Here is a 14,192-nt window from a genome sequence, read left to right as displayed (position 1 = left end):
AGACGGATATATTGTGCCACCGAAACTAATTACATAAGTCCAAACATATTTGGCAATTATTTTGAGTTGTGAGGACGCATAGCACGTGCATGCATATTCCTTGATTTGATTGTATGAATGGCATGGCTTGTTGTTTCAATGACATCTAGAGGGTATGTTAGTAACCAGTATAGTTTGAAAGGGGTAATTGGATAGTTCCGAGGTTAAAGTTTCTACCTTATCATTTCATTCTCAAGATCTAGAACCATCTTTCGATCTTCAGATTTTTGTTGTTATCAGGGTAGGTCATCTCGTTTCTTTTACCCTGTAAGGATAGCAGTTTTCCAATCAATCTATCAATCTAACCCACATTTGTATCTGCAACCTTCTCAAGGTGTATGGTTGAAAACTTGTAATCTCACCATTTGAATCCTTGTTTCAGATGACCGAGCTTCCAAGGTTCTTTTAGGATTCCGCAGGACACGCTCATACCAATGCCTTGCATTGGGAGGGTTTTCCTCGTCTTTTGTGGGAATCTCTCCAGGTGTTTGGTTACACCGAGCCTCCACCTTATGATGGAGTAGAGTATGAAGAAGAAGGTGTTCCCCGTTGTAGGGTGAAAATGATTGTTCCTCCACATCCTACCTTATCTCTGTGGCAGCCGATTGAAGTAAATGTGATTGGTCATCGCCTTGCCGATACTTTTGAAGCAGCAGCTATAGAAGCTATTCACATCTTTTGCGATCAGCATCCTGAGGAAGTTGCAGGATATCCTATCGGTTTATTTCCTGCCATGGATTCTCGTGACCCAGAATGGACTTTCAGATTGACATACTGTGATCACTTACTGGGAACTCTAGCTGGAGAGACTTTACGCACCTCAGTCAGATTTATGAATGCACAGTATCGTTACCAGACACTTCAACAGCATGGTATTTATCGCTTGACCAACATAGCCCAAAGGTATAGTAATCAAGTTGGCCGGCAGAATATACAGATTGAGGAGCTTCAAGCCGCTGTCACTGCTAGGGAAGAGGTTATTACTCAGCGGGAAGAAACCATTCAGTATCGAGAGGAACAAATTGTTGAGAGCGATACTCTCATTACCCAGCACGATACTGTCATTGACTTTCTTCAAGAGCAAGTTCATGAGCTCAACCTTAACCTTGGCCAAGCCATTGACCATATCAACATGCTTCATGAGCAACCAGTTCAGCCTGTTGTAGATGAGTTTGAGAGTGAAGAAGAAGAAGAAGACCCTGAAGAGGTCGAAGGAGTTTCTAAGATAGACTCTGAGCATGGAGATCCTGTGCTCAGTCCTCATCATTCCTCTTCCGGTAGTGAGTCATCTGTGGGCAACCTTGATGACTTCTAGTCTTGTTTGAGTTGACGGCATCCTAGATGTCGATAGCGTGGTAATGGAGTGAGTAGTTAGATGACTTGCGAGCCACTTGTTGTAGAATATGTGGCAAACCTATGTATGGTTTGGTTTGGAACCATGTGATGTAATATGGGACAAGTTTCAGTTGGTTATGTAAATCTGAGTTGTTGTTTGGATGGTTAACACTTGTGACTTGGATTTATTACCTTGCATTGTTCAATAAAGCTATATTGGTACTATATGATTTCTGAAATTAGAAGCAAGTATGGGTAAATGCTTATGGATGACTTCTATATTTCAGATGGTTAGTGCTACGCGCGGAACCCCAGAGGGATTCAGACCGGATCAAGCTAGTGGTTCACAACAACCACCTCCGCCACCACCGAATCTAGCGGAAGTGATGGCCCGTCAGACCGAACTCCTGAATATGCTGGTGCAGGCCCAGCAACATCAGTTCCGTTCTCCTCAACGTGGATGTGAAGAGTATCCCTCGGCTGGTTATCAGGATTTCTTCAATACACAACCCCCACTCTTTCATAAGACTGAAGAACCCTTGGATGCAGATGCATGGCTCCGTACAATCGAGTCCAAGTTTGCATTACTCCCGGTTCCGTGCTCTGAAGCAAACAAAACTCTATTCGCAGCCCAACAGCTCCGTGGTAATGCCCGCCTTTGGTGGGATAATTACCATGCCATGCAACCGGATGGACATGTCGTCAATTGGGAAGAATTTAAGGCCGTCTTTAGGGCGCACCATATCCCGGAAGGACTCAATGAGCGGAAGCTCAATGAATTTTTGGCACTAACTCAAGGGAATCGCACAGTACTCCAATACGCGCAAGCTTTCAATCACTTGTGCCAGTATACGGGCTATCATGCTGATACGGACCCCAAGAAAAGAGATAGATTCCGTCACGGACTAAACACCAAGCTGAAAGAGCGCTTAAATCTGGTCAGGGCCGACAATTTCAACGAATTGGTCAACATGGCCATTACCCAAGAGGATTGTATCTCAGCACATCGTGCTGAGAAGAGGCAGAAAGTGTCTACTGGACCCTCGAATGCACAACCTTCGAGGTATCGGGTGATTCAGAACCCAGCTTCCCGAGCTCCGTCCAGAAATGCTCCCTCAGGCAGATGGGTAGCTAGGACTCCTCAGCAGCCCCGATTCAACAGGCCATCAGTACCTCAACCGCAGCAGCAGCAACGACCAGTTGGTCCAAGGCCGAACCCTCCGCAGTTTAATCAAGAGAATAACATCAATCGATGTTTCAACTGCGGTAGTCCGGCACATTTTGTTAAAGACTGCCCCCAACCCAAGAGGACATTCCCTAGACAGGCTTCCAACTCCAACTCCAAGAATAAAGGCAAGAGGCAGGTTATGCAAGTCCGTCAAGGAAGGGTGAATTTCACCACTCTATCGGAACTTCCAGAAGGTGCACCAGTGATGACGGGTATATTTACTCTACACCATTACCCTGCTATTATACTTTTTGATTCTGGTGCAACCCATAGTTTTATCAGTACAAGGTTTGGGACCAAAATAGGTTTGGATTTCTACCCCACAAATGGAACCTATATGATAACAACCCCAGGAGGTAGAATTGCATCAAATCAAATCTGTAGAGATGTACCAATCCAGATGGGTAGCACTTTAATAAGGACAGCCTTAATTGCATTAAATCTAGAAGGGATGGATATTCTCCTAGGCATGGATTGGATGACTAGACATCGAGTATCTTTAGATATCTTTTCTCGAGAGGTGGAAATAAATTCTCCAGAATATGGACATACCATCCTTCATCTTCCATCATAGGAATATATCAGTTCTTGTGTGTATGCTACAGCCGGAATTAAGGTAGAGGATATTCCTATTGTATGTGAATACCCAGATGTTTTTCCAGACGAGTTACCCGGAATGCCACCGGATAGAGATGTTGAGTTTGTCATAGAGTTACAACCTGGCACGGCCCCCATTTCTAAGAGACCTTATCGTATGCCACCCAATGAACTGGCCGAATTAAAACTTCAGCTTCAAGAACTCCTGGATAAGGGTTATATTCGCCCAAGTGCTTCACCTTGGGGATGCCCTGCCTTGTTTGTTAAGAAAAAGGATAACAGTCTCAGGTTATGTGTTGATTATCATCCCCTTAATGCGGTTACTGAATAAGTATCCTCTTCCCCGCATTGATATTCTGTTCGATCAGTTAGCCGGAGCCAAGGTATTTTCTAAGATTGATCTTCGCTCCGGGTATCATCAAATAAAGATTAGACCAAGTGATATTCTGAAAACTGCCTTCTCCACCAGATATGGACTCTATGAATATCTGGTTATGTCCTTTGGTCTTACCAATTCACCGGCATATTTCATGTATCTCATGAACTCTGTCTTCATGCCAGAACTTGATAAATTCGTCGTGGTTTTTATCGACGATATTCTGATCTATTCCAAAACTCTTGAAGATCATGTTAAACATCTTCATGCTATTCTTCAACGTCTACAAGATCACCGTCTGTATGCCAAATTTTCTAAATGCGAATTCTGGCTAGATACTGTCAAATTTTTGGGTCATACCATCTCTAAGGACGGTATATCTGTCGATCCGAGTAAGGTTCAAGAAGTGATGGATTGGAAACCCCCTACTTCGGTCCATCAGATCCGCAGTTTTCTCGGTCTTGCTGGCTATTACCATCGTTTCATTCCAGATTTTTCCAGGATAGCCAAGCCCATGACAGAACTATTGAAGAAAGGGGTTAAATTCTCCTGGAATGAGAATTGTGATGAAGCTTTCCACACTTTAAGAGCACATCTTACCACTGCTCCAGTTTTGGCTCAACCAGACACATCCAAACCTTTTGATGTCTACTGTGATGCATCAGGCGCCGGACTTGGATGTGTACTTATGCAAGATAATCGAGTGATTGCATATGCCTCTAGAGCACTTCGGACGCATGAGCAGAATTATCCTACTTATGACCTTGAGCTTGCAGCCGTAATACATGCACTTAAACTTTGGAGACATCATCTTATGGGTACTAAGTGCAATATTTACACAGATCGTAAACGTTGTCTCCCAGCCGACGTCCCTGTGGCGCCCTGTTCTTCATGTATTTATTTTACGCTTCCGCATTTCTTGAACTGATTCTTGATTCAGTTGTAATAAAGATATTCATTTATAATTTATACGCTTTTATTTCGAGATACGTGTTGTGATACTTGATGATTCTGTTGTATATATGCGTGACTTTATCCTGGCGCATATATGATTGCTCGGTTTATGTTCTTATAAATCGGGTGTGACAAACACCCAAGTGGACGTAGGGTATTACGCTTCGGCGGTCCGAACCACTCTAAAATCCTTATGTTATTCCTGTATTCATCCGCCCATCGATCAAACGCTCCTAGGTCTCCCCCAAACTCTTCCTTAACTAGGATTAGGTGGGTGCATCCCGCCACCCGGCTGGAGATTTCCTCCGACACAATCCATATAAAGCATTCAAATATTTTCAATTCAAACAGATTTTAAACCTCGCTCCTGCAATATGGAAATTTCAATTAAACCTCATTTTAAGCTGACCGTGTGACCCTGAGGTGTCATTGACTCCGAAGAAATAAAAAACCGTCGCCCGTGATGGCGGGTCAACGCCGTGGAAAGTTGGAAGGTCCCAGGCTCCCAGCACCCTTAGTCGCTCACGCTTCCATCCCGCTCATATTTGGACGCCGCATTGCGCTCCCCGCGGCCGCCGCGCCGCCTTAAACCCTAAACCATGGCCTCCCGCGCCGCATCGGTGGCCACCCTCCTCCTCGCCATCTCGCTCCTCCTGCCGCTCCGCCTCCTCTCCCACGCCCTCCGCCCGCGCTTCTCCCATCCGTCCGCTGCGGCGCTGCTCACTGTCGCCGCGCTCGTCTCCGCCATCTGCGCGGCGCCCGACCCCGGAGCCCTTCCTGGCGTCGCCACCAGCGCCGACGCCGACGCCGACGCCTTGCGTTCGGAAATTGAGGCGCTCAGGCTAAAGGTCGCGCAGTTGGGTGAGATTGCCTTTCTCCCTTCTTGTCTCTCCATTGCAGCCTTCGAGCACCCTCCTCGCAACTGTAGTGCCAATTCGTATTAGCAGGACGTTGGACATTTTATTGTGTAGGTACTGGGGTGAACGGATAACTGTGACCTGATACATCCGTAGGGCAATGTGAGATGATCGGATCCGATCCCCCAGCCTTCTTTGAAAACGAAACTTGAAAGAGTAAATTATATGCTTGTTTGACATTGTCACAAAGCACATAAGTGACTCGCACCTCGAAGGCCGGGATTTGTTTTGCTGCTGGATGATCAAAACTGATACTTATGCAATTTTACTTAGTTTACTATGGCTGTGTTTAGTTCGGCAGGCGTAAAGGCAAAATTTTTTTTTGCAAAGGAATCTTACCAATTTGAAGTACTAAATAAAGTCTATTTACAAAACTTTTTGCATGGATGGGTTGTAAATCGCGAGACGAATCTAATGATGCTAATTAATCCATAATTAAGCAATAATTAGCGGATGGTTACTGTAGCATCACTGTTGCAAATCGTGGATTAAGTAGGCTCATTAGATTCGTCTCGCGATTTACAGCCCATCCATGCAAAAAGTTTTGTAAATAGACTTCATTTAGTACTTCAAATTAGCAAGATTCCTTTGAAATTTTTGCGTTTACGGCTTTTTTGCGTTTACGGGAGGAAACTAAACAGGGCCTATATCTTGGTATTTATTTAACCCATTTCTCGAACAGAATCTTTGTTGGAGGCGCTGAACAGTAAATCTACTATTTTGGAGGAGGATAACAAACTCATTGAAGCAATGGAACGTGACATCCAGCTTTTAATGGATGGACCGGAGAGTACAAAGGTATGCAGCTAGATCATTAATATTGATGATGTGTTGCATTGCTTTACAACAGAAGCAAATTTTTATAATCTTGTAATCTGTTTCACTGTTGGTTAAACAAACAATATTTTGCACTGTACAAGAATTCAATTTGTTTCCACCTTTTCTTTTTTAAAAAGCCTTTTCCTACCTATAAAATTGAGAAAACAAGATTTGTGCCACTGTGAATTATGGTATTGCCATCGGTTTTGTAATATTTAGACTAAAGCCACCATTGTGTAAAATTTGTTCCATTTATGCCACTGCCGTACAGTTTCAAGTGGTATGAATTGAACAAGTATTGACACTAAAGTTGGTATGGCAGTGGTATATTTGGACATGTTTTACACAGTGGTGGCAAGAATATAAAATTACAAAAGCAATGGAAAATATCAGAACTGTATTTGACACAATGGCACAAACATAATTTTTCCCTTTAAATAATCTAAAATGCTGAGTACATGGGGATTTAATTTTTTAGCAACCAGACTTGCTTTTCCAGGAGCCTATGGGTGTTGCATGAGCTAGCAGCAGAAATAGAGTGTAGAAACACTGCAGGGGAGATTTCTTCTGAAATATACTTTTTGGAAGTAAAGGATAGCAAGTTGCATGCATATTGAATTTTCTTTGATTCCTGACTCATGATCCCAAGTTATGTATTAGTTTCAAGGGCATATTAATGTGAACCATAAGTGGGAATTTAGATCCAACTTATATCAAAATGTATAAAATACCAAATTTTTCTATTCAGTTTTTATCAAATTTATGATCTTTAGTCACTGGACGGGCTAATTCATTCTAAACTTGACAGTTTTATGTTCTCGTTTATGGAATTATTCGTGAGATTGTATAATTGTCTGTCTGAAATCTTATCACAACAGATAGATTATGTATCCACATGCTTTCTTGCACATGAAAAACACGTTCTTCCTATGTTTGCAGGATTCTAAAACAAAATCATATTCTGCTGGCAACATTAAATCTATGGAAGATGAGGTACCTCCCCATTCTGTCATAGTGTTGTGTGTGTTATCAGCATTCTTCTTTTAGTTACACATGTAGTGTGTAAGTCATATAAGGAACTAATCTCAGGTTTTGAGTAGTACTATAAACACATATTTCGTTATCTATTACATGGATCATGTGCGGAAGGAAGGGGTGAAAGTCACATGCATGTTTTAAAGTGTAATGTTTTATACTTGTAAAATATATAAAAGGCAGTTCTTATTCAAATTCATGTGTCATAGAAATCATGGTATGAATGTTGTATAGGTACAACAACTCCAGCAAGAGGTCAGTAAGATAAACAAAAATTCTGACACCATAGAATCGTTAGCACATGATACTGAGAGAAGGGTGGAAACTCTGAGCTCAGAGGTCAAGAAGGTATGTTCCGAGCCTCTTACACGTCCTTGATTTGCATTTGCATTTGCATTTGTGTTTTACAGCTCATACTTCTTGTGCATGTAATCTTGGTTAACTGTTGTTACGGGGAGCATTAAAGATGCTACAGTGATATGGGAACTATTTGGAAAAGTAGAAAATCGTCTTCATGAGTTTGATGATGGTGATTGTTTCTGAAAAAGCAGCCAGATTTTGTGGTTTGTTGGAGCTAGGTACAAAAGTTATCTGGTACACTTGAAAACAAAAGAAAACACTATTTTTACACTGAGTTCTGCAATGTACTACACTACTACTTAAGAAAATGCTTATTCCTTCCATATGGCCACTTTTCAAGATTCTTTCCCTCCATGCCATTGCTGCCATCTGTTTGTGTATTCCATTGTTTCTCGCCTCATTTTCCTCCAAAAAAAATAGATTTCCTTATCCTTACTCAAGAGTTCCTACATTTGATCCTTGATTGATCTAAGAGTTGTTCCCTGGAATACTAAAAAAAAATGGCCCTCTACTTATCTCATTCACAGACCCCTAGATCAAATTCATGGCAATGTAAATTACAACCTCATTACTTGAAATTGTCAGATCAAATCACACCGAAAACTCACATCAAATCTTTTAATCGACTCAATATACCATTGCTGTGCTCTTGACAATCCTGGAAAATAACAGTTGTTTCTCTTAAAACAACTGCTTGACACTGAACAGACATAAAACACTACTAATTGAACTCATTGTTCTTTTGTGCCACTAGACTTCTTGAAGACATCATATAAAATAGAATACTATGTTAATTTTGCAACTTCTCAGATAGAGGATATAATTGCGGAGCAATGGATCCAAATTCGACAATTTGAACAAGCATTTGTATTAACTAAGGTAACCCATCATGTATATCTTTTACATTATTCAGACGCAGTTCTTCATTGAGTTGAATGAACACAGATGATGGCGTCAAAAGTTCATGAGAGAAGCAGGCCATCAGAGATGGTTTACAAGTGGCCTGGAAAAGAAACAATTCTTAAGGTACCTTGGCACCTCCAACTGCAAGCTGCATTGCTTTTCTGAATGTTGTACTTATGTTGCAATATTTAGTTGAAGCTTGCTATAATTACAGATAGGGTACTGCATTAAATGATGCGATCTTTCAACAAATTGGCACCATTTATTCTTTGAGCTCTGGTGCAAGATAACAGATACCCCCTTGTCCTTTTCTATTTTTCTGTTCGATTTTGGTGGAACTTTCCTGTACCGCCATCCTACTTGTCACCTTCTGTAAATCATCTACTCAGAGTACTTTCTAAAACACAGATCAACAATTTGAGTTAGATAAGTCCTGTTGTAGAAAATTTGGTTGCAGTGCCAGATCCCATCCTGAGATTGACCTATATTGACTAGAGATAGGGTTATTTTGTTTAGTCCATACCACGAAAAGGGCACATGTTGCATCCTGGGTATCAAGCAAAGAATCTCTCTGTTGTCCTCTAACCTGTGTTCTGAGTTCCGAATCCCTTTTCCCCTGCCCTATGCCTTTTTTTTTTTCTTGCTTTTGTTTGTCCTGATGTGGACCTGACAATCTGTTTGGTACCAAATCAGCATCAGTCAAGGTGTTATGAATTGTAGTGAGTTTATGCAGTTAGGAAAACTTTGTATTTTGGCTTTAAATTTATACATGTAAAAAATGTGTCAATTTATATCAGAATGCACTGAACTGAATAAAGAAAACTTCCATGGAAATTTAGTATGGTAATGCGGATTGAAGCACATTCACTTAGCTCACGTGGATACTCCGAATATCATTAATCCCTTATCATGTCCTTAAAATCTTATATATGGCCTACAATTTTTTCCTTGTATTTTCTTGATATTTCCATCTGCAGTATGCCGCAGACATGAATCTCAATGATATTTTTCTTAGAGGAGCATCATACGCAAGGTCCTGTTTTTCTCATACATATAAAGAGTCCAGTAGTTTTCTACAAGAAATAAACAGATACTACCATGAGGTACCTGCTATTACTCCCTATCTTATGTTATTAGTATTATTCTAAGCATGCAGTGCAACATGAATGTGCTCATCTAATCGTATCAAACAAAGAAAAAAATGTACAAGCAATTGAAAGCATATTGAATTGACTGAATGGTTACAAAAGAACTACCTGAAGCGCCTAACTGATGTTCTTTGTTTTGTTTAATTTATCCAGTCATAGATATCATTCTATTATCTCTCCAGCTGTTCTGCTAGCACCCAATGTCTAGTAACAAAACTGTTTCAGCTATTGTGTGTTTTCCTCTTTTGATAGGCTTATCGATTCCGCAAAGCAATCCGTCGCCAGTACATTCCTGATACTGACAGGCCTGATGTCTTCTTCTTGGGTGGTTCTGTCTCACGATCAAGCATTGCTATTCCATATAACCAATTCAAGTTTTTTATTTCATCAACCCAGAAGTTCCATCATAAGGTGCCTGTGTTTCATCACCTTCTGTTTAAACAAATATAGCCGCATAACTGTGTTTATATGAGTTAACATGGTGCACCTCATTTCACTAATTATGCGTGATGTGTGACTAATTTGTTCCTGACTTACGCAGGTCCAAGTTTTTCTCCATGATGCGCTGCAATCCAACAGATACAGCAGAGGTTTAGCGAATGAGCCTGTTACATTTATCTTGGTACATATTTCTTGATTCCTGTGGTTGTTGGTGTTACCTCGGCAACTCTGTCAAACTGAAATCATAAGTTTCCTTGGGCCGAACTGCAGGCATACCTTCTTGTTGTTTCACCGATGTGGATGGCTTGGTTCCTTTATTCAACGCGATTCGGCTCAAGGAAATGACAACTTGTCTGAATAACGAGGCATGTGCAGTCGTGGGTTCTTTTTTTCTTTTGCGTGAATGGTATAGAAGTGTGACCAAGGAAAACATGTGAAAAATCTGCAATCAACATGGTGTGAAAATATATATTGTATATCGTATCCGCTATAGATCTATTTATTAAACTGTTACATCCAACCGCAATATGGACGTACCATACGTACATACCTCATACATATGCCATTCATACATATGCTAAAATTTTTAGCCTTGGTTAAAGTTTAGCTTACTTCATTAGCACTTCTGTTTGGATACACTATTCTAAAGTTTAGCATTTTCACCCATTAGCACTTGGTGTAGTTCTGTAGTTGAAGTGTAGTTGAAGTAATGCTAGCAGCTGGTGGTTTCCCTATCCAAAAGGTGCAAACCGGTACAGCTCTATATTTTCCATTACCAAAGTGATAACAATGTTCCTTCGCTCCTCCCAATCATGATTTTCAACATTACAGGGGCCGATCAAGCAAGAGCTTGCTTTAATTACTGGTTAGAATATTTGGGCCTAGTCTTTGCTCTCTGCTGAAGACGAGATTAGGGCAGGCGTGGCGACTACTCCATCCAATAAAGGATATAGGATGGACACCCACCGGTTCTGTATTGGTGAGTGCTAATACAGGGTCATGGCAAACCTTTAATTCAGCATTAGCTCCCTTTGAATATAGATGTCTAGAAAACCTGAAGCCCGGCAGCCCGCCCGAAAGCATGGATTTTTGGCCCGGCCCGAACCCAGCCTGGCCCGGCCTTCGTAGTGCCCGTGCTAGTATGGCCCGTTAGATAGTGCCGGGCGTGGGCCGCCACGAAGAATATAGGCTGGCCCGGCACGAAGAATATAGGCCGGCCTGCTACCCTCCCCAAGCTAACAGGCTAGGCCAGCGGAGCGGCCCAGCCCAGTGGAGCCCGCCGGTCGTCGTGTAACCCCGGCCTCCCCCACTCCCCCCTGAACCCTAGGCCTAATCCCCAATCCCAATCCCCGTGACCCCGGCTCCTCGCCTCCTCGCCTCTCTTCTCCTCCTTCGCGAGATCTTGCCTTCTCCGCCGCCTGCCGGTGACTCGCCTCCGGTTCCCCCTCATCTCTGGTTGTAGGACTCGCCGATTCGCCTTCCTCTGTCCTCTTCCTCTCCTCCTCCTGCCCCGAGACCCGAACCCTAATCCCAATCCCCACCTCGGTACCTCCTCGCCTCTCTCCTCCGCAAGACCTTGCCTTCTCCGCTGCCAGTGAGTCGCCTCCGATTCCCCCTCATCTCTGGTGAGTAGAAGTACATGTAGGCCTCGCCGCCTCATCTCCTCATCGCCTCGCCTTCCTCTCTCCTCTTCCTCTCCTCCTTCCCCAGTCCAGTACTGCAATACTCCAGTCCACCGCATGCCCGCACCGCATCTCGCGTCGGCCGTCGCGTCTCTCTCCGGCTCCGGGCTCCGGCTGCGCAGGTAACCTGCTAACCCTAACCCTAATCCCTAGATCTAGATCTCGAGTTCGTGTTCTTGAGTCTTGAGTCTTGACTACCTTTCCGGCTTTCCCCTTCTTGATTCTTGCCTGCAGGTCTCGTGCTGATGCTGCGCGGGGCCGCGCGTCGTTGAGGAACGGAGCCGCGGAGGCCGGCTGCAGCCTGCAGCATGCGGTCGTCGTGATGGAAGACATGGAAGAGTACACCATCAATGACGACCTTAGGGCCTGCGGGCTCCCCGGTGACGACGAGGACGACCTGGCGTCCAGCGGCGAGGCATTGTTCAGTAGCAGTGCTGCTCCGATCAGTGTTGATGGCGGTGATGGTGCTGGTGCTGCTGGAGGTGCAGGTGCTGGGACTCCTCCTGGGCAGTCGACGATGCCTTCCTCCATGCCATCTGTCAATACTGGTAGTAGCATTCGGGGGAAGCGTGCGAAGTCTGGTGCTTGAAACGACTTCGAGGAGATCTTTGAGACTTTGCCCACTGGCAAGAAGGTGAGAGTTGCTGCTAAGTGCCGTCATTGTTCTCATATTCTTTCTGGGTGTTCTTCCATACATGGGAGTATAAGCTTGATCTTCCATTTACTGGCATTTGCTCCGGAACCAGAAGGTATGTTTTGCTAAAACTAAGCATGCTGCTCTAGTTCAGTCTCGTTTACAATACAATAGTGATGGTTCTATCCATACATGGGAGTATAAGCTTGATGTTGCTCGTAGAGAGTTGTGTCGTTTAATTGCTAGACTAGATTTGCCTCTCGGTTTTGGTTTCGAAGATGCATTTGAGGAGTACATTCAGTGTGCTCACAATCCTTGTTTTGCTAAAGTCTCTAGGCAAACCACAACTAGAGATCTAGAAAAGTATTTCCTTGAGCGTCGATATTCTTTGATTGAATGCTTGAAATCCGTTTCATCTGTTTGCATTACATCTGATATTTGGTCTGGCAATGCTAAGGAAGACTATCTTAGTGTTGTTATTCATTTTATTTCTGCTGATTGGGAGTTAGAGAAGAGAGTCATTGGTCTTAGGCTCATTGATGTCTCCCATACTGGTGTTAACATTGCTGAACGTGTTGAAGCTGTTGTTACTGAGTTTGGTTTGAAGGATAAGGTTTTTTCTGTCACACTTGACAATGCTTCTTCAAATGTTTCTGCCATGGCCAAACTCATTCCTAAATTTATTGGTTACCTTGGTCCCGACCCTGAACCACTTGACAAAGACAAAGATAAAGCATTGCGTGCTCTCTTGCACCAGCGCTGTGCATGTCACATTATAAACCTCATTGTCAAGTCTGGTTTGAAAAGGATCAAGTCTTATCTTGAGGCTTTTAGAACTGCAGTTTCTTATTTGAACTCTTCCAACCAACGCATTGTTGAATTTCATAACTTTTGCATTGTTAAGGGGGTTCAACCTCGTAAATTTGGTTTGGATATGGATGTGAGATGGAATTCTACTTATCTCGTGCTCAAGCACCTTATACCATACAGATAAGGTCTTTATTGGTGCTAATTATGGTTTGGTTAATGGTGAGCCACTACTCAGTGATGGTCATTGGGTTGTTGCTGAGAAGGTTATGGAGTTTCTTGAAATGTTTTATGAATCAACTGTTGCTTTATCTGGTGTTTACTATCCAACCAGTCCTTTGATGTTGCATCATATTCTTGATATTGCTGGTCATTTACATGTCCAAGAGACTGATCCATTGCTTATGAACATTGTTACTCCTATGAAACTGAAGTTCCTCAAGTACTGGCAGAACATACCTCTGTTGTATTCCTTTGCATTTATTTTGGATCCTAGAGCCAAGATGAGAGGTTTTCGTAATGTTCTCCAGCTACTTTCTCAGACTATTGGTACTGATTATTCCAGTTACTTCAGTGAGGTAAGAACTGGGTTATATAAACTTTATAACAAATATGAAAACTGGTTTGGTGTTGTTAGGTCTCAGAGGCACTCTCAAGCAGGAGGATCTACTGGTAAGCAAAAAACAGCATGGGGTAAGATATTTGGGGCTCCTGATACTTCCATTGGGGTTGGTTCTTCAACTTGTACTGCTACTGCATCTACATCTACATCTACTGCTGCTATAGCAGCTGTTTCTGAGTTATCTTCTTACTTGGACAGCGACACTGTCACATGTTTTGATGATGGCTTCAACATTCTAAATTGGTGGCATGAGCACAAACTTACATATCCCATTCTGTCCATACTTGCTAGAGAT

The 14,192-nt window shown here is 42.8% G+C and overlaps 1 protein-coding gene across 2 annotated transcripts; it reads left to right on the top strand.

Annotated features, from left to right (window-relative positions):
- Positions 1–5,016: 5,016 nt before the first annotated feature.
- Positions 5,017–10,672, top strand: LOC112878986. Of its 2 annotated transcripts, XM_025943286.1 has the most exons (10): positions 5,017–5,390; positions 6,129–6,244; positions 7,205–7,258; positions 7,535–7,648; positions 8,471–8,539; positions 8,606–8,686; positions 9,541–9,666; positions 9,964–10,122; positions 10,253–10,333; positions 10,423–10,672. In XM_025943286.1, exons 1-10 carry the CDS (start codon positions 5,129–5,131, stop codon positions 10,495–10,497), a joined length of 1,137 nt encoding a protein of 378 aa, XP_025799071.1. In that variant the 5' UTR covers positions 5,017–5,128; the 3' UTR covers positions 10,498–10,672. The 2 variants fall into 2 exon arrangements, with proteins under 2 accessions (XP_025799071.1, XP_025799072.1); XM_025943287.1 differs by lacking the exon at positions 9,541–9,666.
- The last annotated feature ends 3,520 nt before the right edge of the window (positions 10,673–14,192 follow it).

Source organism: Panicum hallii, chromosome 1, assembly GCF_002211085.1.
Source record: "Panicum hallii strain FIL2 chromosome 1, PHallii_v3.1, whole genome shotgun sequence".
Classification (NCBI taxonomy): domain Eukaryota; kingdom Viridiplantae; phylum Streptophyta; class Magnoliopsida; order Poales; family Poaceae; genus Panicum; species Panicum hallii.
The sequence above is the reverse complement of the archived record's forward strand: the minus strand, read 5'-3'. Positions and strand labels throughout refer to the sequence as shown.